At 37.3% G+C, this 27551-nt stretch overlaps 1 protein-coding gene across 2 annotated transcripts in view; it reads left to right on the forward strand.

The window, feature by feature from the left end:
• LOC122014452 (DNA repair protein RadA-like) overlaps nucleotides 1–27551 on the forward strand; it is a 66002-nt gene that overhangs the window by 27479 nt on the left and 10972 nt on the right. For both annotated transcript variants that reach the window (XR_006120680.1, XM_042570683.1), the window contains exons 2-6: nucleotides 21680–22213; nucleotides 23585–23640; nucleotides 24138–24196; nucleotides 24333–24404; nucleotides 26048–26131. Coding sequence is in view for 1 of the 2 variants with exons in the window: in XM_042570683.1 (XP_042426617.1) it covers nucleotides 21680–22213; nucleotides 23585–23640; nucleotides 24138–24196; nucleotides 24333–24404; nucleotides 26048–26131 (805 nt within the window). In the remaining variant the exon portion in view is untranslated. The remainder of the gene's footprint in view (nucleotides 1–21679; nucleotides 22214–23584; nucleotides 23641–24137; nucleotides 24197–24332; nucleotides 24405–26047; nucleotides 26132–27551) is intronic.

The raw sequence follows: 27551 nt of genomic DNA on the forward strand, positions 1-27551 counted from the left end.
TTGGAGGTGCCCAATCGATCAGTTGATCGATTGGGAACGCTTCTGAGTGCGTGATATAAGCTTCCAATCGATCGACCGATTGATTGGACCACTACTTGTCGCAGCACAACCCCAATCGATCGGCTGATCGATTGAACCCCTATTCAATCGATCAGCTGATCGATTGGTCTCCCTTTGACTTTCTTAACCAAGTCTAGGGTTCCCAATTCCAACATCTGGTCAACTGTGACCTGTTGGAACATCATACCTAACATCCGGTCAACCTTGACCTGCTAGGATTCCTTCACCAAGTGTCCGATCGATCCCTTTGACCCACTTGGATTTTTCTCCTTGTGCCAAATATCCGGTCAATCTTAACTCACTTGGACTTACCGTCTCATGCCAAGTGTCTGGTCCTTCATGACCCACTTGGAGTTCCTTCCTCCAGATGTCCGGTCAACCTTGACCCACTTGGATTTCCACATGCCAAGTATCCGGTCAGCCCTTTGACTTACTTGAACTTTCCAACATCAGGTGTCCGGTCAACCTTGACCTACCTAGACTTCCACGTGTCTGTCTTCACTCACCAGGACTATCATCTGCCTAGCTTCACTCACCAGGACCTTCCATCTGCCTGACTCCACTCACCAGGACTTTCCATCTGCCCGACTTCACTCACCGGGACTTTCACCTGGCTGGCTTCACTCACTAGGACTTCCCATCTGCCTGGCTTCACTCACCAGGACTTTCCATCTGTCCGGCTTCACTCACCGGGACTTCCACCTGCCTGGCTTCACTCACAAGGACTTTCACTTAGCTTCACTCACTAGGGTTTTCACCTGGCTTCACTCATCAGAATTTTTCATCTGCCCGGCTTCACCCACTGGGACTTTTCCCTATCTGGCTTCACTCACCAGGACTTTCCCAGTCCAATATTCGATTAGCCCTTTGACCTACTTGACTCTTCTTCACATCTAACTAGTCAACCTTGACCAGAGGAGTATTGTATCAGCAATCTCCCCAAACGGACGATTGCATCTGCAATCTCCAAGTATTGTCAAACATCGAAACCCAAACATCAAGACTCAAGCTTTAGCCAACTCAAGCTTAGTCAACCAGGTCAACCTTGACCTAGGGATATTGCACCAACAATCTCCCCCTTTTTGATGTTTGACAATACATTTAAGTTAGACTAATCCCACAGCTTCAACTTCCTTTCATGCCAAAGTATGAATGAGGGTTTCCCTCATTCTCACCCTTTTCTAGAGGGCAAACTCCCTCCTTAGGTAATGAAGGCCTAACTTAAACCCTACACGGATGTCTGACACAAAGCTCAACTAGGTTGGCGGGCTGACCGGATAGCTAGCACGAAGTCTAGACAAGTTGACGGGCTGATCATGTTGGTTGCTACTCGGAAAACCTAGAGGTTCCACTGTACAAAAATTTTGTACAAAGGTCTGAACTTTTTCCTAGCTACCATGTGTTCTTTTAAATTAAATTTTGGATCGCCTGCGGAACTTAACACGTTTGATCCAAAACTTAATTTATTTGTTCTTTTAGGTTTAGACTTGGATCTCCTGCGGAACTTAACACGTTCGACCCAAATCACCTTAAGTTATTAATTTCATTAAATATTAATTTCCATAATTAGTTCCCAGTACTGACGTGGCGAGGCACATGACCTTCTTGGATATGGGAGCAACCACCACCGACTAGACAAAACCTTTTATGGAAAGCTAATATTTAATTTCCTAAAATAACTTTAGGTTAACCGAAAGGAACAATCAAATCACAAGGAAAAATAATACAAAAGAACACAATATCGAAAAACATATTCGAAATACTAGAATCGTAAGCCTCTTGATTTGGTATTATTTCCATAAATAACTAGTATGATGCGGAAAGAGAAAAATTACTAGTTATACCTTCTAGAAAGACCTCTTGATCTTCTACCATATTCCTCTTCTAACCTCGGACGTTGTGTGGGCAACGATCTTCCGAGATGAGAAACCACCAACGAACCTTCTTCTCCTCCTAGCTAGGTTCGGCCAACACAAAGAAAGCTTCACCAAGGATGAAGAAAAAAAATCACCAACCAAGCTCCAAGGGATGCAAGCTTTCTCTCCTTCTTCTTCTTCTTCTCCAAGTAGTATCCGGCCACCACAAGAGCTCCAAGGGAAGAGAGAGGTTCGGCCACCACAAAGAGGAAGAGGAAAAGAGAGGATGGCCGGCCACACCAAGGAATAAGAGAATGAGAGAAATAATAGAGGTTGTCCCTCATGAAGGCACCCCCACCCCTTCTTTTATATTCCTTGGCTTTGGCAAATAAGGAAACTTACTTATAATAAAATTTCCTTAACTTTCCTTGACAATAATTAATTAAGAAAAATTAAATAAAATTTCTTAATCAATTAATCATGGCCGGCCACATCATAGAGAGAAAATTAGGAGAGTTTCAATCAACAAATTAAAACTTCCTAATTTGTTTCCGGAAATTTTAAAAAATAAAATTTCTCTTCAAAATCCCTTCATGGTTGATAAAAAGAAATTTTCATAATTTTAATTTTTCAACATGTGAATAATTTTCAAAGAGAAAATAAAATATCTCTCCTATCTACAAATAAGGAAAGAGATCTAATCTCTTTCTTTAATCTTTTGTAGATCCTTTTTAAAAGAGATATTTTAATTTTAATTCTCTTTAATAAATTATATCTTCCACATAATAAAAATTAAAATTAAAATTCTTTTAAATTTAATTATGGTCGGCCCCCTCTAGCTTGGGTTCAAGCTAGGGTCGACCACCCTAAACCATGCTTAGGCCGGCCCTAGCTTGATTCCAAGCTAGCTTGGCCGGCCCCCTTTAGGTGGGTATAGAAGGTGGGTATAGGTGGGTATAGTACTCTATAAATAAGAGGCTACGATAGGGACCGAGAGGAGGAATTGGTTTTGATCTCCCGATAAAATTAAGCATCCCGTGTTCGCCCCGAACACACAACTTAATTTTATCAATAATAATTCATTCCACTAGAGAACTATTATTGAACTACCGCACCAATCTCAAATTATATTTTTGGGCTCCTTCTTATTATAAGTGTGTTAATCTCCCTGTGTTTAAGATATCGAATGTCCACTAATTAAGTGAGTTACTGACAACTCATTTAATTAATATCTTAGTCCAAGAGTAGTACCACTCAACCTTATCATCATGTCAGACTAAGTCCACCTGCAGGGTTTAACATGACAATCCTTATGAGCTCCTCTTGGGGACATTATCAACCTAGTATCTCTAGGACACAGTTTCCTTCTATAATCAACAACACACACTATAAGTGATATCATTTCCCAACTTATCGGGCTTATTGATTCATCGAACTAAATCTCACCCATTGATAAATTAAAGGAATAAATATCAAATATATGTGCTTGTTATTATATTAGGATTAAGAGCACACACTTCCATAATAACTGAGGTCTTTGTTCCTTTATAAAGTCAATATAAAAGAAACGACTTCAAATGGTCCTACTCAATACACTCTAAGTGTACTAGTGTAATTATATAGTCAAGATAAACTGATACCTAATTACACTACGACCTTCTAATGGTTTGTTCCTTTCCATTTTGGTCGTGAGCTACTGTTTATAATTTATAAGGTACTGATAACATCATCTTCTGTATGTGACACCACATACTATGTTATCTACAATATAAATTAATTGAACAACTACAAACAAATGTAGATAATTTGACCAAATGTGATTCTTTATTCAAAACAAATGTTTACAAAAGCTTAGGCTTTCAGTATACACTCTAACAGATCAGATGTCTGGCACGAAGTCTAGCTAGGTCGACGGACTGACTTGATAGTTGGCACGAAGTCCAGACAAGTCGATGGGTTGACCTGATGTCTGGCAGGTAAGTTAAGATAAGTCATTGGAGGGAGTGACTTGGTGAGGACATGTTCCAAGTTAGGGAACTTAGGCGTCGATCCAACTTATAACCATTTCGGGAATCTAAATTGAGATTGTGACTATATTCTAGTATCGGTGAGATGGAATCTAATTATTACTCTATTTTACTATATTTGTGCTAACTTTTATTTTACAGGGTAGTTTAACTTTTATTTTTCCTTGCACTAACATTTTCTTGCAGGAAAAGGAATTTTTGGAAAATGGTGGTCCGGGCGCCTGGAAGGCAAAAAAATTATCTCGTCGCAATGTGGAGCGTGCTGATTGGCCGGGCCGACGTCATGGTCTGGGCGCCCGGAAGGGATCTAGGCGCCTAGAGCACTCCTAGACAAGGAGCCTACCTCCAGAGTTGAGAATAACAACTTCTTCCTATGACTGCTCCATTTCGCATTGCTCCTGCAACGCTGCGAAGCTTCTCCGACAACTTGCGGTTCAAGTTTTTTTATTATTGTCGGTTTTTCATTTTAATAGTTTTTGTACTTACTATTGTAATCTTGTTTGCGAACTATTAGTGATTGTCTAACGAAAGTACTTAACGAGTGCAGGCCTTGGAGTAGAAGTTAACGAAGGCTCTGAATCAAGTAAAATTGGTTCGTGTTAGCATTATGATTTTTATTTTTTTGCTGCATACTCGCTTAGAATTTTCGATCGCTATTCACCCCCCCCCCCCTCCAGCGAGCTCTATGATCTAACATTGATGCGAGTTTGAGTTTCAATATTTGGACAATATGTGAAGAAGAGGTCAAGTAAGTTAAGGTTGACCGAATACTTAATAATATGTAAGAGAGAAATCAAGTAGGACTGGATACTTGACTTGAAAAGTCTTAACTGCGGTTAGGTAAAGGAAAGTCTAAATAGGTCAAGGAGGATCAAACATTGGCAAAGGGAAATCTTAATTATGATTAGGTAAAGGAAAGTCTAGGTGGGTCAAGGAGGATCACATGTTGGCAAACGAAAGTCCTAACTGTTAGAGTGTATACTAAAAGCCTAGCTTTTAGTATAAACATTTATTTAGAAATAAGAATCACATTGGTCAAATATCTACATTTATGATAAATGTAGTTGTTTAATTAATTTATATTGTAGATAACATGGTGTGTGATGTCACATACAGAAGATCATGTTATCGTTTCTTTATAAATTATAAACAGTTGTTCACGACTAAGATGGAAAGGAACAAACCATTGGAATAGTCGTAATTGAATTAGGTATTAGTTTATCTTGACTAATAAATTACACTAGTACACTCTAAGTGTATTGAGTAGAACCATTTTAGGTAAGTTCTTTTTATACTGACTTGATAAAAGAACTAGACCTTAGTTATTATGGAAGCGTGTGCTCTTAATCCTAATATAATAACAAACACATATATTTGATATTTATTTCTTTAATTTATCAATGGGTGAGATTTAGTTCGATAAATCAATAAGCCCGATAAGTTGGGAAATGATATCACTTATAGTGTGTGTTGTTGATTATAGAAGGAATCTGTGTCTTAGTAATCTAGGTTGAGAATGACCCCAAGAGGAGCTCATAAGGATTGTCATGTTAAACCCTGCAGGTGGACTTAGTTCGACATGATGATAAGGTTGAGTGGTACTACTCTTGGACTAAGATATTAATTAAGTGAGTTGTCAGTAGCTCATTTAATTAGTGGGCATTCATTATCTTAAACACAGGGAGACTAACACACTCATAATAAGAAGGAGCCCAAAATGTAATTTGGGATTGGTGCAGTAGTTCAATAATAGTTCTTTAGTGGAATGAATTATTATTGATGAAATTAAGTTGTGTGTTCGGGGCGAACACGGGAAGCTTAATTTCATCGGGAGACCAAAACCAATTCCTCCTCTCGGTCTCTATCGTAGCCTCTTGTATATAGAGATTTATACCCACCACATACCCACCTTCTTACCCATCCTAATGGGGCCGGCCAAGCTAGCTTGGAACCCAAGCTAGGGCCGGCCAAGACCAAGTGAATGAGCCAAGTTGGTGGCCGGCCAAAGCTTGGGTCCCAAGCTTAGGTGGCCGACCACTAGAATATTATAAAAAGTTTTTTATTAAAATTATTTCTTATGTAGATATCTTGGTTTTAAAAGAGAGTTTAAAATTTAAATCTTTCTTTTTATAGCTTTCTACAAAAGATTAAGAAAAGATTTGAAATCTTTCCTTATTTGTAGATTGAAAGGAGATTTTAATTTTGAGAAAACTTTCCTTTTTAACTATGATCATAATTTAAACGAGAGTTTAAAAATTAAATATTCTCTTTTATTAGTTTCTACAAAAGATTAAGAAAAGATTTGATATCTTTTCTTATTTGTAGATTGAAAAGAGATTTTAATTTTTAGAGATAACTTTCCTTTTTGGAAATTATCCACATATTTAAAAGAAAGATTTTAATTTATAAAATTTCCTTTTTACTAACCAATCATGAAGGGATTAAAATTATTGGAGAAATTTTTTATAAATTTCTAGAAACAAATTAGGAAGTTTTAATTCTTGTGTGAATTAAATTTTCTTTGTTTTGGGGAGAAAGTGGCCGACCATAAAAATTGAGAAAAGAAAATTGATTTTTAATTAATTAAATTTTCCTTTTCATGGCAAAAGAATTAAAGAAGTTTTTATTAAAATTTCCTTATTTGCCAAGACCAAGGATTATAAAAAAGGGGGTAGAGGTGCCTTCATAATGAACGACTCTATTATATTCTTCCACTCTTTTCCTCCTTGGTGGCCGGCCCTAGCTTCTCCCTCTTCTCTTCTTCTTGTGGCCGGCGACAACCCCTCTTGGAGCTCTTGATGGTGACCGGTTCTAGCTAGGAGAAGAAGGAGAGAAAGGAGTTTTTGTTTCTAGCATCCCTTGGAGCTTGATGATGGTGGCCGAACCTCACATCTCTTGGAGTTTATGTGGTGGCCGAATCTAGCTTGGAGAAGAAGGAGCTTGGTGGTTCTCGTCTTGGAAGATCGTTGCCCACACAATGTCCGAGATAAGAAGAGGAATACGGTAGAAGATCAAGAGGTTATTTTTGCTTACATAGAAAGGTATAACTAGTAATTGTTTTTCACATCATACTAGTTTTCTTTGTATAGTTATTTATGGAAATACCAAACACAAGAGACATATGATTCTAGAGTTTTCGAAATAGTTTTTTTTCGAGTTTGTGTTTTCTTCTTTTTTGAATTTATGATTTAATTGTTCTTTTTGGTTAACCTAGAGTTATTTAAGGAAATAAATATTAGCTTTCCTTAAAAGGCTTTGCCTAGGCGGTGGTGGTTGCTCTCATATCCAAGAAGGCCATGTGCCTCGCCATGCAGTCCTGGAAGCCAATTTTGGAAACTAATATTTATGGAATTAATAACTTAGGTAGATTTGAATCAATAGTGTTAAGTTCCGCTTGCGATTCAAATCTAAACCATTAAGAACAGATAAGTTAAATTTGGAATCAATGATGTTAAGTTCCGTCTGCGATTCTTAATTTAACTTCTAAAGAACACAATCGGCTATTTAAGGAAAGTAGTTCCAACAAGTCGCGGTTGGCCAGATATTGGGCAAGGGAATCCTAAACTTGGATTAAGTAAGTTAGGGTTGACCAATCGATTGACTCTAAGCAATCGATTAGGCAATCGATTGGGATTAAATTCGCGAGAGCATAGAAGGTGCCAAAATCGATCAGACAATTGATTTTGGCATTTCTAATTGATTGGTTCAATTGATTAGGCAGTGCTGAGTCGATTGGCATTTCTAATTGATTGATTCAATTGATTAGGCAGTGCTAATTAGGGCCCAAAAATTCAGTTCAATTTAACAAAATTTGATTTCGGTCTAAAAATTAATTAGGATCTAACAATTTGATTTAGTCCAAAAAATTGATTTATTCGGTCTAGTCAGCTTAATCGAATAAGGAATTTAAAAATCGAATTCAACGGAATTAATCATTTTTTTAAACTAAAATTTTGAATAAACCAAACTTGATTTTAAAATTTGATTGATTGGATTAGTTTATTCGATTTGACTGAATTTTTATTCACCACTATTTCAGAGTGTGTGAGGTCATTTTAGAGGGGCGCTAAGGTCATGACTTCAATTTTTTATGCAATTAAGGTTCTTCTTTTATTGAAAGAAAAACTCAATTAAGTTTTTTTCCTTTATAGAAATTCTAAGATTATCTCAAAGAATATTCATTAAAATATCTCTAGTTTGAGATAAATCCTAGCTTAATTTCGATTTAATAAATCTTATTTATATTCGTCCAATAATAAAATTATATAACAAACTTATTGATATGGAAGGTAATATAAGAGTGTCATGTGACTAAAGAAGATTAGTAGTCTCGTTGAAATGGCCAGAGGAAATTTTGAATTGACCCTAATCCCGGGGTGTCCTTGGCACTCCGTCTCCTTGATGCCCATCTCTTTGGCGTCATTGTCTCCTTAGCATCTCATCTCCTTAATGCCCATCTCCTTAGCAGTTAACACCCTCATCTTCTTGGTGCCCCGACTCCATGGCGCTCCGACTCCGAGGTACCCTCATCTCCTTGGCGCCCCGTCTCCTGGATGCCTCGACTCCGAGGTGCCCTCATTTCCTTGGTGTCCCATCTCTTGGATGCCCTGACTCCTTGGCGCTTGTCTCCTTGCACTCTCGTGGATGTCTCGACTCTAAGGTGCCCTCATCTCCTAGTCGCCCTCATATTCTTGGCACTCCTACTCTAAGCATATCTTTTTCAATTTTTTTACTAAGATTAAATATAATATATGTTCTTATCAATTTAATATATGATATAAAAAATTACATTAAATTTTTACTAGGTAGAATCTAATATCTTGAATTTTGTTCTATCAAATCTAATTTATGGGTCATGTTCATATTATTATTATATTATACATATAATGTCCATTATTATAATAGGGTTTAATTTTTCATGTATTCGAACCAAATGAGTAAAGAGGGGAAGAATAATTAATAGGGTTTAATTTTTCATGTATTCGGTGTTGGTGTTAAGAAGGTGAAAGGGTGTCTCTTCCCCTTCATCTTCTAACATTTTATATTCCTTCATTAATGGAGGTAGAGGAAGATGAAGAGTTAACTTCCTCTATAAAATAGGCGTAAGGCAATTGGTGAAGGTGGGAAAAAATGAGATGAGCAAAAGAGAGAAGGACAAAATGAGATGAGCACAAGAGAGAAAGGAAGAGGGGACTTGCTATGTGCGAGTTCTTAGGCAAAGTCAAAGAGAATGAGTTCGTCCCATATGAAAAATCTCTGTGCAAGGTTCATCCACATGCACAAGATTGAAAGAGGCATGAAGAACATTCAAGATTGGTTTGTCCAATCTCGCAAGAGGGATTTGGTTTGTGAACCATGAAGAGTTTTCCGATTCTGTGATCGTTCTTCCGTCAGCAAGTCTTACCGGCGCCGATTGCAGATCTGTGAAAGATCGCTGTAAGTATTTATAATTTTCATGTTTACTATTTTTCATGCTTAGAATTGTCAACATTCGGACCAAATGAGTAAGGAGGGGAGGAATAATTCGGATAATAAAATACAGTAAGCGCTACTTTGATAATTAAAAATTTATCGTTTACAATTCTAATAATTTTTTTTTTAAAGATTCTTTTTTCGTAATATAATTAAGCAGCATGTGAAAGAAACCGATTGACGAAGTGTTTCTATCTTTCATTTGAAGATCAGTTTGGCCAGATTTGGTGCACCGATAGGAATGCCATATTCTGGTTTCTGTGGGCGCACACAAAATCTCTAGTTTCTCTGTTTCGAGCAAGTTCACCTTTCCAATTGAACAAGTAGCTAAATTTAGTGAGCAGTTCATTTGCATTGAGAGACAGTGAAGAACCTTGCAGCAGTGGAGTGGTTTGCTATCGCCTCATTTTATTTTATTTTTTTCCCATGCCTCCAATATGCCATTTTGATCTACTTTTTTTTCCTTTTTTTGTGCAAGATTTCGAGATACGAGATTGAAGGATAAGGGTTTCGCTAGAGTTTGGGACGGATTTGTATTTGTTACTCCTCCACTCCCTTTTGGCTTTCATTTTTGTTAAACTTGTGGTAAATTCTGGTAACCTTTTGAATAGGAGGATATTCATTCTGGTTTTGATGATGCTTACAAGTTTCTCTGTTGGGCGTTTGGTATTTCTTGGGATCTTCTCATTCTTCGACTCGTGTTTCTCTTTTCCAACGCTCAATGCTTGTGTCTTTAGAATTGTTTGTATTTGAGAACTTGCAGTGGTTTCTGATAAAATTGTCGTAGTTGAACACCTTGTTGTGGCAATTGTGGCAAAAGGCGAATACGCTCGCCCCCAACGCCTCCGCCAACCCGTCTCAGGGCCAACACGGAGGAGGTAAATCACGGGCGGCTACTAGCCTTTGGAATAGTGACTAGCACATAAGGGAGGTATTTAGCTCGGCTTTGCCGAGATTCGAATCCCAGATCTCATTATGGCAACACCTCATGCGCTAACCACTAAACTCATCCGAGAGGACCTAGTTAAACACCTTGTTGGTCCTTCACATGATGTAAGCGTCTTGGGAAATATTAAGTTCATTTAATTGGAAATGGAATTGTGTTTTGGTCGAAGAGAGACCACAATTCTCCCGAGGGCCATTTGTTCGGATGGAGAATTGAGCTGATGAATGATAAAGAGGATGGATTTGTCAAGATTTGTTCATCCTCCCTACTATTTACTTACATAGCACCATTTTTGGTTTTGCCCAATGACCTGAACCTCTTGTTGAATAAGTGTGAATGGAGAAGAGGAGAGAGAGAAGAAGCTCTATTGTGCATGGGACTTTAGTCCCACATTGGGAGTTTCTTGTCATCTTTGTTGGTTTATATTGATTCACATACATTGAGGATATGAACAAATGCATGGGGAGAGGTTCTCTCTCACGCGTGGGTGCGCAGGGGGGTGCAAATCTAGGGCCCGGATTGCACACGAATGTCGGACCGGTCGGGGCAAAGTTCGCCGTGACCACTGGTGCTTGGTGGAGTTCACCGTCAGACCGTTATATCCTGGGAAACAGACCACCCAAATAAGTCTCGAAGCATAGCCGGAGGAGGGGGCGAATCTGTTTCAAGGAAACTGCTACTTGCAGGTCTCGGTCAGCTTGCCCGGTCAGGATTTTGCCTGACCTTACTGCTCTGTCAAGACCTGTTGCTCTGTCGAGACTACTCTGCATACCTGGTCTACTGTTCTACAGATCTGCTATGAACAAACCTGGTCATTCTGCTCTAAACAGACCTGATATTCCTTTCTGTCAAGACCTGCTCTGCTGACCGACCGACTCGGTCGACCGATCAACCCGCAGACCCGACTGACCGGCCAACCGACCAACCCGACCTGCCGATCCGACCTCATCTCGACCGATCTGCTTGGCCGATCTGCCCTCTACTCAGCCGATCCGCCCGCGCGGCAACACAGACTAGTGGCTCAGCCGATCTTCTCGGCTCGGAGCAGAAACCAACCCCTGCTGGTAACCTGAGATTATCCGCTCAGGTCATCTCTACTGTAAGTTGAATTTAACAAGTGCAATTTAAATTCAGCTAATACCCCGTAAAATCTCCAGCAACAGATTGTATTGTCTAACACCTCCCTTCCTCACCAAATATCCACATGTGACTCCTTGCAAAACAGTACCAACTTGTGACTTTTTGGGAAACAAAGAGCATCAACCCCATCCTCGTGCCACAATGCTAAACTTTGAGGCCGACAAGTAGCAAGCCAATTGGTCGATAAGGATTGGTTGAGTTGAGCAGGTTGATCAAGCATAGCGAGCCCGTTATCTGAGTTGATCCATCATGTCGGGCGGGCATAAGAGGCGAATGGTTGGTGAGCAAAACGGCTGATTAGTCTAGTCAAACCAGACAAGCTAAGCTAGTTGAATGGTCCAATCAATATGAGTAGACTGATTGTGCTAGACAGATGGTTTGGGGTTTGACTAGGTTGACGTTGAACATTTCGGAAAGGCTTGACGAATCAATAGGGCTGAGTGGGCTAGTTGGGGGAGAGTTGATTGGGTAAAATGGTCTGAACGAGCCAACTGGTTCGATGGCTTAAATGGCTAACTAGGTCAACAATTTAAATTGTCCAATTGGACTACGGTCTGAGTGGGCCCATTGGGTCGATCACTCTAGAACATTACAAGGGGGTTTGGCTAAGTTTAGGTGAGTCGATTAATTCACTTGGTTTAGGTAGATGGACGATTTGATAAGCCCAAGTTGGCAAATCAAGTTGGATGGTTTGGATGGATCATATAAAGCGATTAGGCATGGCGGTTTAATTAGTCCAAGTGAGCTAATAGTATGGTCTGGTAGTCGATTTAGGTGGGCTAAATTGGTCGATTGATCAAGGTGGGTTAGTTGGGTTGGTATTATAGACGAGCTAATCTATCGAAGTGGCTCGGGATAGGCAACTTGGATGGGCTTGTGATGGGTTGATTTGAGTAATTCGCTGACTGAATCTAAATGAGCTAGTTAGCGAGCAAAGCAATCCAGGTGAGCCATAAGCTAAATGTGAGGGCTAGGTAGACTGACTAAGTTGGCAAGCTAAGCCAACCAGATGGACTAGTGTAGCCAGACAAATTAAGAGGGCTAGACGAAGAGATACTCATCCCTTTATTTTTTTCATTCCTTGGAATAAAAGAGCCGAAGGACAAATCAAATAATATTCATTTATCTATTTATCCATGCATACATTCTTATTCGTTCATCCATTTTATCATCCTTTGGTTACCTGTAAATAGACCCTGAGATTATTCACATATGCTGAACATTCTCACTTCTTAGCACCATTCAGTGTACTTTTTTGCTTAATTTTCATTGTTCTGGTGAGTCTACATCTTTCATTTTCTCTGTCTATGATCACCACGACCTTCATTAGATCACTAGACCAAGATTTCTAACTTTCTAATAGTAGCTGAAACATGCTGCTGATACCCAGATGAATTCTGCATGTTTAATTACTGTGTGTGTATATTTTTTGCAAAATAGATTTTTGAAACTGACAACCTTTTCACTGTAAGTTAATGTGGCAACACTGACTTCTTGCATTTCCAGGAGAAAAATATTACTTTAATGGAATATTCATCCATGATGTTGATGAGATGGTTTCGATGGTCTGATGGAAGATGAATTGAAATGCCGACCTCTCAGGTTATATTCTTATCACTCGTGATACATGAAGAATGAAGCCTTAAATTGTTTCCAATGACACACAGCTTTTATTCTAGTCAATATGTAATAGTGAGAAATGCACCAAACAAGTCATATTTTCTTGTTCTAGGTATATTTTTTTTGTTTTTTACTTGCACAGGTATTTCTGCAGGGTTCTCAAAGAATTGAAGCAAAACCATTGTCTCAAGATTCCCATGAAGTACAAAGTAAGAATCAAAATCATGCAGTTGTCAAAGCTCCAGGGCAAGATCCAGGTCCATCATTCATTGTGCATAGTAATAACAAAAAGATTTCTGTGGAAGACATTAAACTTGTAAGACTTCCAGCTATTTGCTTCATTGGAATATCTCAAATTCTCAATTCAAGGGAATTGTGAAATGATTCGATGATACATTACTGTTCTATTATCTCTTATACCTTTTCTTTTTTACTTATGCCTTATTATTGATTCTCTTTCAGGTCCAGCATCTAATAGAAATGTTATCTGCAACTGTATATGAATAAAAGGGATGCAGTTAGAACCCTGTCAAATCGAGCCAGAATAGAACCTAATTTCATTGCACTGGTGAGTATCTTACAGTAATATTCAAAACTTCATACACTTTGTCCTTTCCAACATTTCTTTGTCTAGTGAAGATTATAAACTCCACATTCTTATAGTTTGCTTATTGAAAATATTAATGGAGTTTTTTCCCTCTATCTTTGTTCTAAGACATCAAATGGTCAAGAAGTTTTACAAGTAGCAGCAATATATTATTTATCAGCTCACAAATATGCATGTTGCCAATTGGAAAAATAAAACTCAATGCATTGGTTTTACATAATGCTTTCACTTTACAGTGTGGCAGAAACTGGAAGAAGAGAATTCTGATTTCTTCAGAGCTTACTATATAAGGCTGAAGCTGAAGAAACAAATAATCTTGTTTAATCAGTTCTTGCAGCACCAATATCATCTCATGAAGTTTCCTATATCTCCTAAGGTTCCTTTGGCACCGATAAGAAATGGAAGTCATCCTAGGCCTGGTAATTTCTTACGCTTAGAACTGAAACGATAATGGAATCTAATGAACCAAGTCTGTTGTTTTTTCCTTTCAAAATTTATTTAGGCTTAGGAACAACTTTGAACAAGAATTAGTTTATTCGGCCTTGTCCCCTGAATGCTATGCATCCAATATCAAGAACTAAAAGTTTTTATGTAGTGATCATGTATGTGGAAAAATTATGAAGAAGCAAAAGTCCCTGCTTTCTTTATCATTCTTGTCTGGTAATATCCACTTCTCAATGCATGCAGTCGATGACTTACAGATAGGATACCCAGTGTTTCAGCCCCCAATTCCGGATACATTGCAGCTTCATATTGGTCCAACAAGCTTTGGATTACCGAGCTGTCAAGCAAATAACGGAACTCTAGCTCCAAGCACTTCGCATCCTGGTCAGATGAACAATGAGTAAGAGAACTTTTATAGCTCACAGAACAAAAGTGGAAATAACTAAGCTGGAAAATTCTCAACGATAAAAGTTCTCTCTATTGATTTCACAATTAGGTGGCAAAGAACATAAACGTTGAATCTAATCATTAGTTTCATTTCATTACATGTGTAATGCATCTTAAGATTTCTTTACGAGCATGTTTAATCTGAAGACAATTCTGCATCGAAGAAAATAGAAATAACAGTTGATCTAGCTTTTTTTGAAGGTGGAGATTCAAAATGACTTGTGTTTTGATAAATCAGCTTAATCTTCTGATATTAGTTTGTATAAGGGTATACGAGTAATAAATACACAGATTTCTTTCTTCTAGTTCCACAATGGTGAGAAGTCATTGATCTATCGATGATCTAGATAGGTGTAAGTCCAAGAACTTGACCTAAAAGAATTTTAATGTTATCGCTATCTTACTAAGATAGCACTGCTCTATTTATTTATTACTTAATATTAGCACACATTTCTTTGGTCTAAGCAAACTGATTTTACTTTTTTGGAATAATGTAATTTACAGTGAACCATCGAAAGCAGCTGTTGCTTCAGCATGTCAATGCAAGGCAATGCCATCGATGCCAGAGATGGCAGCGACTCCGGAACCAGTAGCATCAAATGATCATCTTCGATTTGCTCCACCTGAAATACCTATGGGGCCAGATGCCTCAGCTGCTGATACAACCTTCACATCTGATATTGATCTTGAATTTTCAAGAGATTCGCTCAGGTCACTCGGAAACAAATGGAATTTCAGTCTTTCAGATCTAACAAACGACTTAACCAACTTAGGAGGTAATCCTAATTACATTCCTGGAGTGTCATAAGATTTAACTTCAATATTCGATAAAGTAAAATATTAATTTCGAGTGTCCTGTTGCACATTTCGAATCGTATATTGATGCATTGGTGTTGTTTGATGTATGGAAGAGCTTGGGGATACTGGTGACTACAGTGGCTCTCCAATCTTGCCATCAGACAAGGATATCTTTCGCAACGACACAGACCGAGATGCCATAGGTAATGAAATATCAACCTTTTTCGACTTGCTCTTGCTTCCTAGACTGCTATTTTACTTTCATATAAGTACAGTAAGGGCTTGTTCAGCTCAATGACTCACTAATATGCTTCTCTCTTTAATTCTACAGTTGTTTCAGTCGAGTATTTTGCAGATCCTATCACCAGCCCAAGCTCGCAGTCAGGTGAAGGATAAAACATAGAAAGGTTCGCTTTAGGTCAAACAAGTACATCATAGGAGACTATATTCCATTCTTTAAGTCAAGCAGCTTATTAGCAAATTCTATTAATAACTGCTTCAGTTAGTTAGGTGATGCTCTACAAACTTTTTACATCATAGATTTTTGTAGTTACAGAATTACTATCCTTGAAAGTTGCAATTATGAGTTATATTCATAGCAGTTAATGCCTCTAAATCTGATTTAAATATCTCCAACTTCTATTTCTGAGTACTTGGAATACCTTCTCCTCTTCTTGACTACTTGTGCATCGTAGTGCTCTCACTGAGAAGGGTTCTACATCTGTTTCACAGATAAAGTGCTTCTCAAATTTAGCTATTCCGACTCGTTAATCTTTGTCGATCGATCGGTTGGATCAACTCATCCAAACCTGGCTTTCCATTAGATCATCAAGGTACATTGATTTAGATGAAACTATGAACCATTTATCATGTTCTTACTGTTGGTGCAGCGGGGCCGACAAGAGGGGAGGAGTGAATTTCCTGCAAAATAAGAACTACCCTCCTCCTGCTTTCAACTCTAAAATAACAACAATAATAAAATAAAATAACAGAAAAGAAGAGACAATAAATTTTACTTGGTTACAACCTAAGTGGTTGTTAATCCAAGGCGGTTGAACAGCTCCACTAGAAACATCTCTTTCACTGTAAGCGGAGAAGTCTTTTTACACACTAAGAAAACTCAAGAGTTGTTAGAAAATTGTATACAGAGTTGAATCAATAATTCCTAGTTCCAGGGGCCTTTATATAGCTCCTGAAAATTCTATCTCGAGTCTTGAAGATGCCTCTAATGAGGTTGAGGACGCCTCCAAGAGGATATGTGGATAAAACTTTATCTGATTACAAACGGCCAGATTGACCAAGTTGAAGGCGCCTCCAAGGGCATTGAGGGCGCATCCAAGGTTGTTTACATTGAGGGTGTCTTCATCAGCTTGATGTTGGAGGCGCCTCCAACGATTGTTGAGGGCACCTCCAGCTATTTTTCTAACTTCTTTCTTCTTCTTTTTAGCTTCCGAAGTTTCGATTACATGGGTGATTACGGCCAACTGAAATAGGGCTCACCCGAACTCAATGTCCGGCCTTCTCCTTGAGTAGGCTTCCATCCCGGCTTCTCGTCCCTCGAACGTTGCGCACGTTCTTCTCATCCATCGGAGTACTCTTCCGCAGCTCTTTCATCCTTCAGACGTACCGAGCCCGTTGGCTCCTTTCTCGTGTCGTCCTTCTCGCTAGCTGCGTCTTCCGCTCGACTTCCTGCGCTCTTAAGCTCCTGCACACTTAGACACAGGGATCAAAACCAAACAGGACCTAACCTAACTTGGTTGATCACATCAAAACAACCACGGGATCCAACAGTCTCTCCATTTTTGATGTGCATCAACACAAGTTCAAGTTAGAGAAAAAAAAGATAAGTAGTAATTTAAAGAAATTACTAAACTAACATTTTAAGCATAAAGATTACAATAATAGAATTTATAATTTTCAAAAATATTAACTTGTTTCTATCCAAAAAAAAAAATTAAGTACTAATTTGAAAAAAAATATTAACTCCCCCTAAACTTGTTCCCTATCTCTCCCCCTTTGATCACAGCAAAAATGGGTAGGAATTTTTTAAAATAAACTCTAAGTTAACAAAGAACTCTAATTTTTAGGCAATTTGAAAATATTTTTGAGAAATTTCCAAAAATATTTTAAAAAACTTGTTAAAGCATTATTTATTTTTTATTTTCATGTTTTATTAGTAAGTTAATTAAACATTTTATTTCAGTATTTTGGCTTCCAGGCAGTGACGAGGCACTAGGCCTTCTTGGTTATTGGAGCAACAACCATTTTCTTAGACAAAGCCTCATAAAGAAATTATCTGTTTAATTTTTCTTGCTGAAAGCGCTAACTTAAAAATTTAATTTAGAAAAGATTTTGGAACCTAATAGGTTTATTTCTACTGGGTTAGTTAAAAACTTAGTGGGTATATATTCTTTAGGTATTTTTTTAAATTGACCTCGGTGATGCAACCAATTTAATTGACCATATATTCTAAGTTTTGATTTTTAAAATTTATTCAAGCATGCATGATCATTTTTTAATTTTTCATTTTCAATTCTTAATTTTTCATTCTCAAATTTCATATTATCGTACATTTCTAGAGAACATGCCTTTACTAAGTTTAATTTTAACTCATTATTTTCCTTTTCTATTTTAACTAAATCTTTAGTGAGCACTTTAATGAACTGAAAGGATTGCTTGGGAGTAAGAGCACGTACCTTACTTACCTCAATTTCTGATGCTCCCCCTTCATCGTAGCTTTCTTCTTCTGATGATCCTCCCCCTTCATCTATGCTTATTTCTGAGCTGGTCTCATCTTCTTCTACTTAATGGTTGGTCATCAATGCTAATCCTGAGAATGCTTCGACTTCAGATTTGGAGGATGATGATTCATCCCATGTAGCCTTCAGACTCTTGCGTTTAGAGGACGTCGGTCTTTGGGACTTCTCCTTGTCCCTTTTCTTCAATTTTAGGTAGTCATCCTTGATGTGCCATTCCTCGTTGCAGTTGTAGCATCGGACCGTCCTTCTGTTGCGTTGATGCTTTCTTGACTGCGATTTATTAGTCTTAATAAACTTATTTAACTTCCTTACCGATAACGTCGCTTCAGTTTCATCGATCGACGCTTCAGAGTCGGGATCGTCCATCTCGGCTTGTAGGGCGACATTGTGATTTGACTTCTCTTTAGGTTCTGCAATTCGAGATTCATGAAATTTAAATGTAGAAAATAAATTTTCTAGTGTACTTATCTCAAAGTCCTCAAAGATGTAGTATACATCTACTAAGGACACCCATTCTGGAGTTCTTGGGAAGACGTTGAGCGCATACCATATCGAGTCTCGGTTTGTTACCGTTTCTCAGAAATTGCTTAGTTGAGTTATCATCTCCTTGATTCTTACTTGAAGTTGCGCTACTTTTTCGCCGTTGTTCATCCGGAAATTTGTCAGCTGAGTCCGGAGGATGTCGCGCCTTGCTAACTTTGCTTCTGAGGTGCCTTTGTGGAGCTCCAGAATTTTTCCTAGAGGTCTTTAGCGGAGTCATAGCTTCCGATCCGACTTACCTCCTGGGGCGGCAGGACACTGAGCAGATGAAATTCTGCTTTTCCGTTGGTCACAAAATCAGCTTGCTCCTTTTTTGTCCAGTTGTATTCTTCCTTGTCTTTAGGGGCTGAAAAATCGTATTTCATAATTAAAAAAATATCAAATTCTGTTTTGAAGAATACCTCCATTCAACGTTTCCATGTCGCGAAGTCTTTGTCGAATTTCGGGGGATGAATATTTGCACTGGTCATCGTCTTGATCTTGATGCTTCAGTCGACGGTCAGTCCTTCTGAGACGGTCTGACTCTGATACCACTTGTTGGTGCAGCGGGGCCAGTAAAAGGGGAGGGGTGAATTTCCTACAAAATAAGAACTACTCTCTTCGTGCTTTCAACTCTAAAATAGCAACAATAATAAAATAAAATAATAGAAAAAGAAGAGACAAGAAATTTTATTTGGTTACAACCTAGGTGATTGTTAATCTAAGGCGGTTGAACAACTCCACTAGAAACGTCTCCTTCATTGTAGGCGGAGAAATCTTTTTACACACTAAGAAAGCTCAAGAGTTGATAGGAATTGTATACAGAGTTGAATCAATAATTCCTAGCTCCAGGGGCTTTTATATAGCTCCTGGAAATTCTATCTCGAGTTTTGAAGGCGCCTCCAATGAGGTTGAGGGTGTCTCCAAGAGGATATGTGGATAAAACTTTATCTGATTACAAACGGCCAGATTGACCAAGTTGAAGGCGCCTTCAATGACATTGAGGGCGCCTCTAAGGTTGTTGAGGGCACCCTCAATGACATTAAGGGCGCCTGCGCCTTCATCAGCTTGATGTTGGAGGCGCCCATCCAGTTATTTTTCCAGCTTCTTTCTTCTTCTTTTCAGCTTCCGAAGTTTCGATTACATAGGTGATTGCTGCCAACCGAAATAGGGTTCACTCGAACTCAATTTTCGGTCTTCTCCTTGAGCAGACTTCCGTCCCGACTTCTCGTGCCTCGAATGTCGTCCACGTTCTTCTCATCCATCGGAGAATTTTTTCGCAGCTCTTTCATCCTTCAGACGCACCGAGTCCGTTAGCTCCTTTCCCGTGCCGTCCTTCTCGCTAGCTGCGTCTTCCGCTCGACTTCCTACGCTCCTAAGCTCTTACACACTTAAACACAGGGATCAAAACCAAACAAGACCTAACCTAACTTGGTTGATCACATCAAAATAACCACGGGCTCTAATACTTACCATCTTCTCTTACAATCATATTCCTCAACTATCCAAACTTCTTGAACTATGCCTTTGAGATTTCACCTCTCCTTCCAAGCATTTCTTCTTTTTTTGCTCCTACTTCGCAGCAGGTTGTCTCAAGCAAAGTGAGTATGAGAATACAGCAATATCTAAGAACCGTCTACACTGATCAAGGCAAGGGGGTTAGCATGCCTTCTGATCTAAGTATGATTTTTGACAGATTAAACTAGAGTTTGAATTCTCTTATAGTTATGATTCTCTGTAAAATATGGCGTTTCGAACATTCTTTCGAGGAGATAGCCTCTCCCTTTATGTATACCGTAGGTAAGTGTCCTTGTATTGTGAGCCTTAAAAGTGATGCCTTAAAAGTGATGTGCAATTTTAATATATATAAATAAATATATATATATATATACAGAAATGATATGCTACGGATAAAATCGAGCGGACCGCTGCGGACATGCTTCCTGATCGATCACCAGACTGATCAGGAGATTCCCTGATCGGTCTGGTGACCGATCAGGAAGGCAAGTCCGCAGCGGTTCGCACGATTTTAGTCCGCAGCATATCATTTCTCATATATATATATATATATATATATATATATATATAGAAATGATCTGCTGCGGACCAAAGTCGTACGGACCGTTGCGGACATGCTTCCTGATCGGTCACCAGACCGATCAGGAAGGTAAGTCCACAGCGATTCACACGACTTTGGTCCACAGCAGATCATTTATATATATATATATATATATATACCCATACCAGCGTCTGAGTGCATGTGTGACGAAAATGATCTAGACACTCTGATGCACTTAGGTGCTCATCGTGACCATGCACGGGAGCACGCAAATAGTATTGAATATTAATTATTAGTAATAATATTAGAATAATTTTTTAAATAATTTTGACTATTAAATAGCAATTTACTTTCACTTTGATGTATTAATATCCTGGTTGAGCATCAAATATTTTTATTTATTTTTTATACTATATTAATATTTACAAATTAATGCTTAACCAAGATTTATAATTTAAGAGGTTGAATATATCAAGATTATGTTAATACACTTGATTTTTAAATTAATTAATTGAGCTAATTTAATTGTATGCATCCTATTTTTCATCTAAAACAAAATAATGAAAGTTTCAAAAAAATCTAGATAAAGGGCAACTGAAAATAGTCAAACTATAATGGTCATTTCGAAAAAGCAATAAAATATAAGGGCTAAAACGGAAATCTCTCAAAACTTTGGGCGGCTGAAAGAACCCTAAAACCTCTAAAACCCCTCGCCACTCTGAAGCCTGAAACGCCCGCGACGTCGTTCTCTGGCGCTGGTTGCAAAGATGCAATCTTTCCGTAGTCATTTCCTTCGCCACAAGCTCCTCGTTCTCTCTGGAACCAAGTCCTTTGCGGGTGCTCGATCTCTCATTTCTTCCTTTGCGGGTTCTCGACCCCTCATTTCTTCGCCGGTTCACTTCCGAAGTAGTAGCTTTCATTCCAGCGATCGGCGATGGGAGGAAGAATCTAGGGATTCACCTGCATCCAGCGTGGGCGTGGAGGTGCATAAGTTTTCGACATACGTTGATCCTCTGGAGGGAAAGATCGTGACAATGCAAGTTGCAGACGAGAGAGATGATAACGGAGGAGAGGCGGAGGTGAGTATCAATACAGTGGCTGCCGCAAAGGTAAGTAGTGATAGTAGCAGCCAGGAGCTCAATAGTCAGGAGACTGACGAAAATAAGCAGAATTCCCTATCCTATTCTGGTGTAAAGAGGAAGTCGGGGAAGACGAAGTTTACTTGGGTTTGTGAAAATTGCGGAGATATACAAGCACAGTGGTGGGGAACGTGCCCAAACTGCCAAGAGGTAGGTACGTTTAAGTGCTTCGTGGAGTCTGAGGTGAGCAAGTCAAGGGGGGCTGAGATTTCTGAAGCCCTAGTTAGTTCGTGGCTCCCCCAGGAGTCAAGAATAAGCACCCCTATCAGCTTGGCCGAAGTGACATCAGGCACAGACCAGTCAGAATGGAGAATTCCGCTGTGAGTCCCTTTTCTTGCATATACTCTCACTGGGAAACCTTCAACAGCAATAAGGTTTCGTTGGACTCTTTTTTTCAGTATTTATAATTTTTTATTTTCACCTCAAATTGAAGTTCCCTTTTTCTTCTCCTGCATAAAGACCATGTATGAAGAGGTGTTCAAGTAAGATCAATTATCCATTGGGGTTATTATATTGAGCATATGATTAGGATAATAGTAATAATGTTAGATGAAATGAATTTGTTTGCTGAATTAGATGGAATATTTTTATCTGCTACTATGTACTGTAATTAGAGGTGTCAACTAATCTAATTCAGTGTGGCCAAGCTACTTTGGCCTACATAGCAAGGGGTGAGAGTTCGTAACGGCGCAAGTCACCAAACCTGCAAGGTCATGTTGGGCGTGGGCCAAGTGGGCTGGCCATGGGCACATAAGGCATTTTAATATTTTTATTATAAATCTATATTATCCTTTACTATCTGTAAGTAATTTATTTTTTCACTCGATATATCTTAATTTTTTGAAAGGCAATTATTTTATGATTTACTTTTTACCTTATTATTAATTTATTGTTATTATTTTGTTATTCTTCAAATATTTTGGAAGTAATTATTATTTTTTATTTTCTATTATTATTAAATTCAGCCTTGACAGATCAACTTGGCATGACTCATGCTGGGTATAACACTACATAGTTGACTATGCTAAGCTGAAGGTGGTAATGACTCAGGCCATGTCTGGCATGGGCTGTTTGGAACTATAGCTTGACTTGCTTGACCCTAACCAAGATTGCTTTGGCTCGGACCATGCCCTTGCCCAGGCATGACCCATTCTGTAAACTGACTTCTAAGGTGCATGCAAAATACAGAAAGTGAATGGTAAGATCTCATGGAACTAGTCTTGACTGTTTGTCTGTTAACTGTATATTTCTAAGCAATTATTATGTTTCTAGATAATCAATATTATGCTCATTAATAAGTCTGTTAGTTTCATTTTTTAATAACTACTTTGCTACATAAGTAAGCTGTTTCTATGATATATCACAAGCAGTTAAGGTTGTAATAGGCCCTGATCTTTAAAAAGTTTTCACGGAACATGCTTTTCTACTAGTAGGAAGTAAATAGAAGTACAAACAATTTTGAATAAAAACATGAACTGGATATGCAATCATGTTTTTGCTTATATAGGATCCATATGCAAATCATCTATTTACTTAAATATCAGGTAGACTGCATATACTGTTGTGCAGCATACCAAGGTTGCATAACCTATCACAAGAGATTCATTTATGCTTGTAAAACCTTTAATCACATTGAAGAAACTAGATACAATAAAAATCGTTACACTAATGAATCTTCATATTCTTTCTAGAGAGGGACACTTTGGATCTGAGTTCTGTAGGGTTCTTGGTGGTGGTCTCGTGCCAGGTATCTGAATTTTAACTGCTCTTCTTTCTTTTCAATATTAGATGATAATTCTCTGTTTTCAGGTTGTCTTGTGACAGAGAGTTGATATGAATTATAGGTTATATCTTGAACATGTATATCCTTTCTTTATGCTTCGTTAGTAGTTTCATTTCTAGAAGTTACCTTCGTTCATATTATTTGTTTGTTCATTTTTTTGAACATCACAAAAAGAAGTATTATTTCGTACCATCACTACATCAGGCTTGATGAAAGCAGTCACTTACCTAGGATATTGCAAGTAAAGAGTTAATGTATGGATGATTAGTTTTCTCATCATGCAATCTTTAGTGACATCATTATTTCCTAAATATCACAAGGAGACTAATAATAATGGAAAAGTGAAAAGCTAACGTGGATGCATTACTGAACATATAGCACTACCCAATTTATTTAAGCTGCAAATATTATTATCCATCATCTTCAAGATTAGCAGTTAGGTCATGTTTTTACTTGTGCAGGCTCCTTAGTTTTAATTGGTGGCGACCCTGGAGTTGGCAAGAGTACACTACTATTGCAGGTTTGAACTGCTTTTCTTCAGTTATCTATCTTCTACCAAATATGTAGAAGAGAACTGCTACTATGCATATATTTTTGAAGTGGCTTTATATACTGTCCTGTTTAGGTCTGATACAAAAAATTTGTTGTGACTTAAGATTGCTGCTATTTTAGCTCGAGGATTCAATCATGGAGGGCCTGCTCCAGTTGTATATGCATCTGGTGAGGAGGTATGTAGTAGTTTCTTGTTTTGTGATCTAGGTTCATATTCTTTAGAAATATGGGTATTCACGATCCAATTTTCTATTTTCAGTTCGTAAATGTGTAATCGTGTGTTTGCAAAAGATCAACATTGTCTCAGTAATGTTCATGATGATTATTTCAAACATCTCATTGGCTTCAAGATATTGACACTTGAGCAATTACCCTAGAAGGGTCTCTACCTACCTAAAGAAGGCCTCTTGTTGAATAGACAGAAATAGCCTCACCCCCGAGCTTGAGATATTGAGACGTCATTGTCACCATCGTTATGATCTATGGCCACAACAGTTCTTTGTAGCTAACTATAGCAATAGAAGAAAATGTTGTTCTCGACAAGGTATTAAAAGACATTTCCAGGTGGTAGATAGTTGGTCAATTGCTTAGTGTCTAGGTGGTAGATGCTCAGGCGAGGGCCTAGGCAGTTAACATTGAAACATTATTAAAATATATTTAGTCACTCAAAGAAAGTAATGATAAAACATTTAAATATAGATGCGGATATAGTACATAATCGAGGTCAACGACGTAGGAGGATCAATATAGCTGACCACACTTAGTGGTGAAGGAAAGCTTGGTTGTTATTGTTATTTAGTCACTCAAATTTAATATCACAAATTCTTAATTATCTATCACATTACAAGTACACATACTAAAAATCACTAAACACATAATAACAACAAAAATACAATTTATCTTACATTGCAACTAATAACTAAAAATTATAATATAGCATATTTTTTTTAATAATAAATCAACATTGTAAGAAAGCATATAACAAATTCATAACAGAATATTAAATATGAAAAATAACTAGTAAATACTGTCATACACTCAATTTTACAATAAAGTAAGTTTATAAGTGAATAATGCTAAGTAAAAAAAATTAGTCTAGCCCTCTCTAGGAGTAGAAACCCTATAAAAACAATTCAATTTCTCCTCGTCACCCTCACTTTCTTCCCTAGAATTAATCTCTTATTTAAAGTTTTCACTTGTAGAGAGATCAACTAGCCTAAAATTTCTCGTTGCTTGAGAAAGCTCATTAGATCTCGGGTTTCTTCAACTATATTGCCTGTGAAGCTTGATCTTGGAACGCCTTCCTCTTCGACATCTTCATTCATCCATTCGCTAGCACTAGTGACATCTTTTGATTCCAAGGAATCTCTTTCCTTCTCATTTTTGTGATTCTTCAATCTTGCATTAAATTAAACATAAACTAGATCTTGAGATCCTCTGTGGGAATTATTGATTAGTAGGGGGTTGTTATATGATAATTGCTCTTGATAGTTTAGCTTTGGCTCAATTGTTTATTCTCTTGATGAGGTGCTCATACTGAGTCTCAATAGAGATGGTTGCAATGCATCAAAATTCAATTTAGTCTTGATTGTGGCGGTCTCTAAGTATTCAATGAGGAAATTCTCAGTGAGAATCATGCCCTCTATTTTTAGGAAAAAACACATTTCCTACTTAATCTCAACAGTGTGCCCTAAAGTGCCATGTGGCAATAGCACATGGATATCATGATCGAATTCTTATCTTAACTGTTCTTTTGGTGAATGACATTTTTTTTATGAACTTGATTTGCTGTTTTATAATTAACGTACTTGCTTGGCAGAGCATTGAACAAATAGGAAACAGGGCACAGCGTATGAGCATCACAACCAAGGATCTTTACTTGTATTCAAATACAGACATTGAGGTCTTTGCTCTTAAATCTTATTTTTCTAAGTGCCAAGAAGTTTATTTCTGTCAAGTTGTCCGATGATTGAGTTGTTTGTATTTGGATGTCATTCTAATCAATGCTAAATGTGTTAGGGATGAAACCTGCAATTCAAAGTTGAACTGAAAAAAGAATAAGTTGCATGTGTACCACAAATATCTTAATATGATACTTGCTACCATCAAGTTATTATTATTATTATTGTTGTTGCTTAAGAACAGTAATGTTATGTTCTTTAGGTAAAAGAAATTTTTTATTGATCATGGTATACTTCATAGGTTATGAAACAACACATCTAAGATGGATGAATGAGATGGTTAGAAGTAAAAAGGAAATAATAGGTACTTTTATTTGAGCAATAAGGTGCATCTCTAATAAATGAAAGAAAATGGTTTAAGACAAAGTTTAAAATCTCGACCTGTGCCGACGTTTCGGTCTCAGACCGGAACGATATGGTTTTGGTATTGTACTGTGCCGATACAGTTTCGATATATATATATATATATATATATAAAGCTTGGTTGTTCTTGTACGAATGTTATGTAACTTGATAGCGTATGTTTGTCAAAACTTCTAAAATAATGATTAGACATTTATATCAATAAAAATGTGTGTCATATGCTTAGGAACTAAGAATCTAAAAATAGAGAAGCTAAGTATGTTAATATTTATGATTTCAAATCTAAAATTGATTCTAGGATAAAAAAAAGTTATTCTCTATAATAATTATATAAATTAACACAAAAATCATAATATATATAGCTTCTATTGAATTTAAAATCAAATTTATTTAAAAAATTTATACATATTTTAATTTTTTTTAACAATTAATTTTTTTAGAATTATTTATAAAAATTTAAAATTATTATAAAATTTCAAAATCATTTTAAAAATTTTATAAAATTTTAATCTATTTTTAATTTATTTGTTTTTAAAATTATTTAAAATTATCTATTTTTTACTTTATTTCTTTTATAATTTTAATAAAAATTAGGAAATTATATATTATAATTATATTAATTAATTAACAATTTCTTTAATTAATTATTAATTTATATAATATATAATTATAATTTATATAATAATTAATTAAAAATTAGAAATTATATATATAATATAATGGTTTTATTTAAAAGTTTTAATAAACCCGAACTTTTTCTCAACCTCGCGATTCCGCCGCCCATCACGATTTTTTATCACGTCGCCGCCTTATCAAGTTAATCTTTCGCCAATCGTCATCCCCAAATTGATTCCTTCTTCCCTTTGTTGTGGGCTCATGATGCACGCGATGAGCACGTGAAATTGTTGTGCTTGCTGTGCTGGTGTTGGTCTTGCGTCAGAACGGTAAAAACCGCCGTTTCGGATGGCACGTCTCGAGATTTCATTCACTTGTTTAAGA

This window comes from Zingiber officinale, chromosome 8B (assembly GCF_018446385.1).
Source record: "Zingiber officinale cultivar Zhangliang chromosome 8B, Zo_v1.1, whole genome shotgun sequence".
In the NCBI taxonomy this organism is placed as follows: domain Eukaryota; kingdom Viridiplantae; phylum Streptophyta; class Magnoliopsida; order Zingiberales; family Zingiberaceae; genus Zingiber; species Zingiber officinale.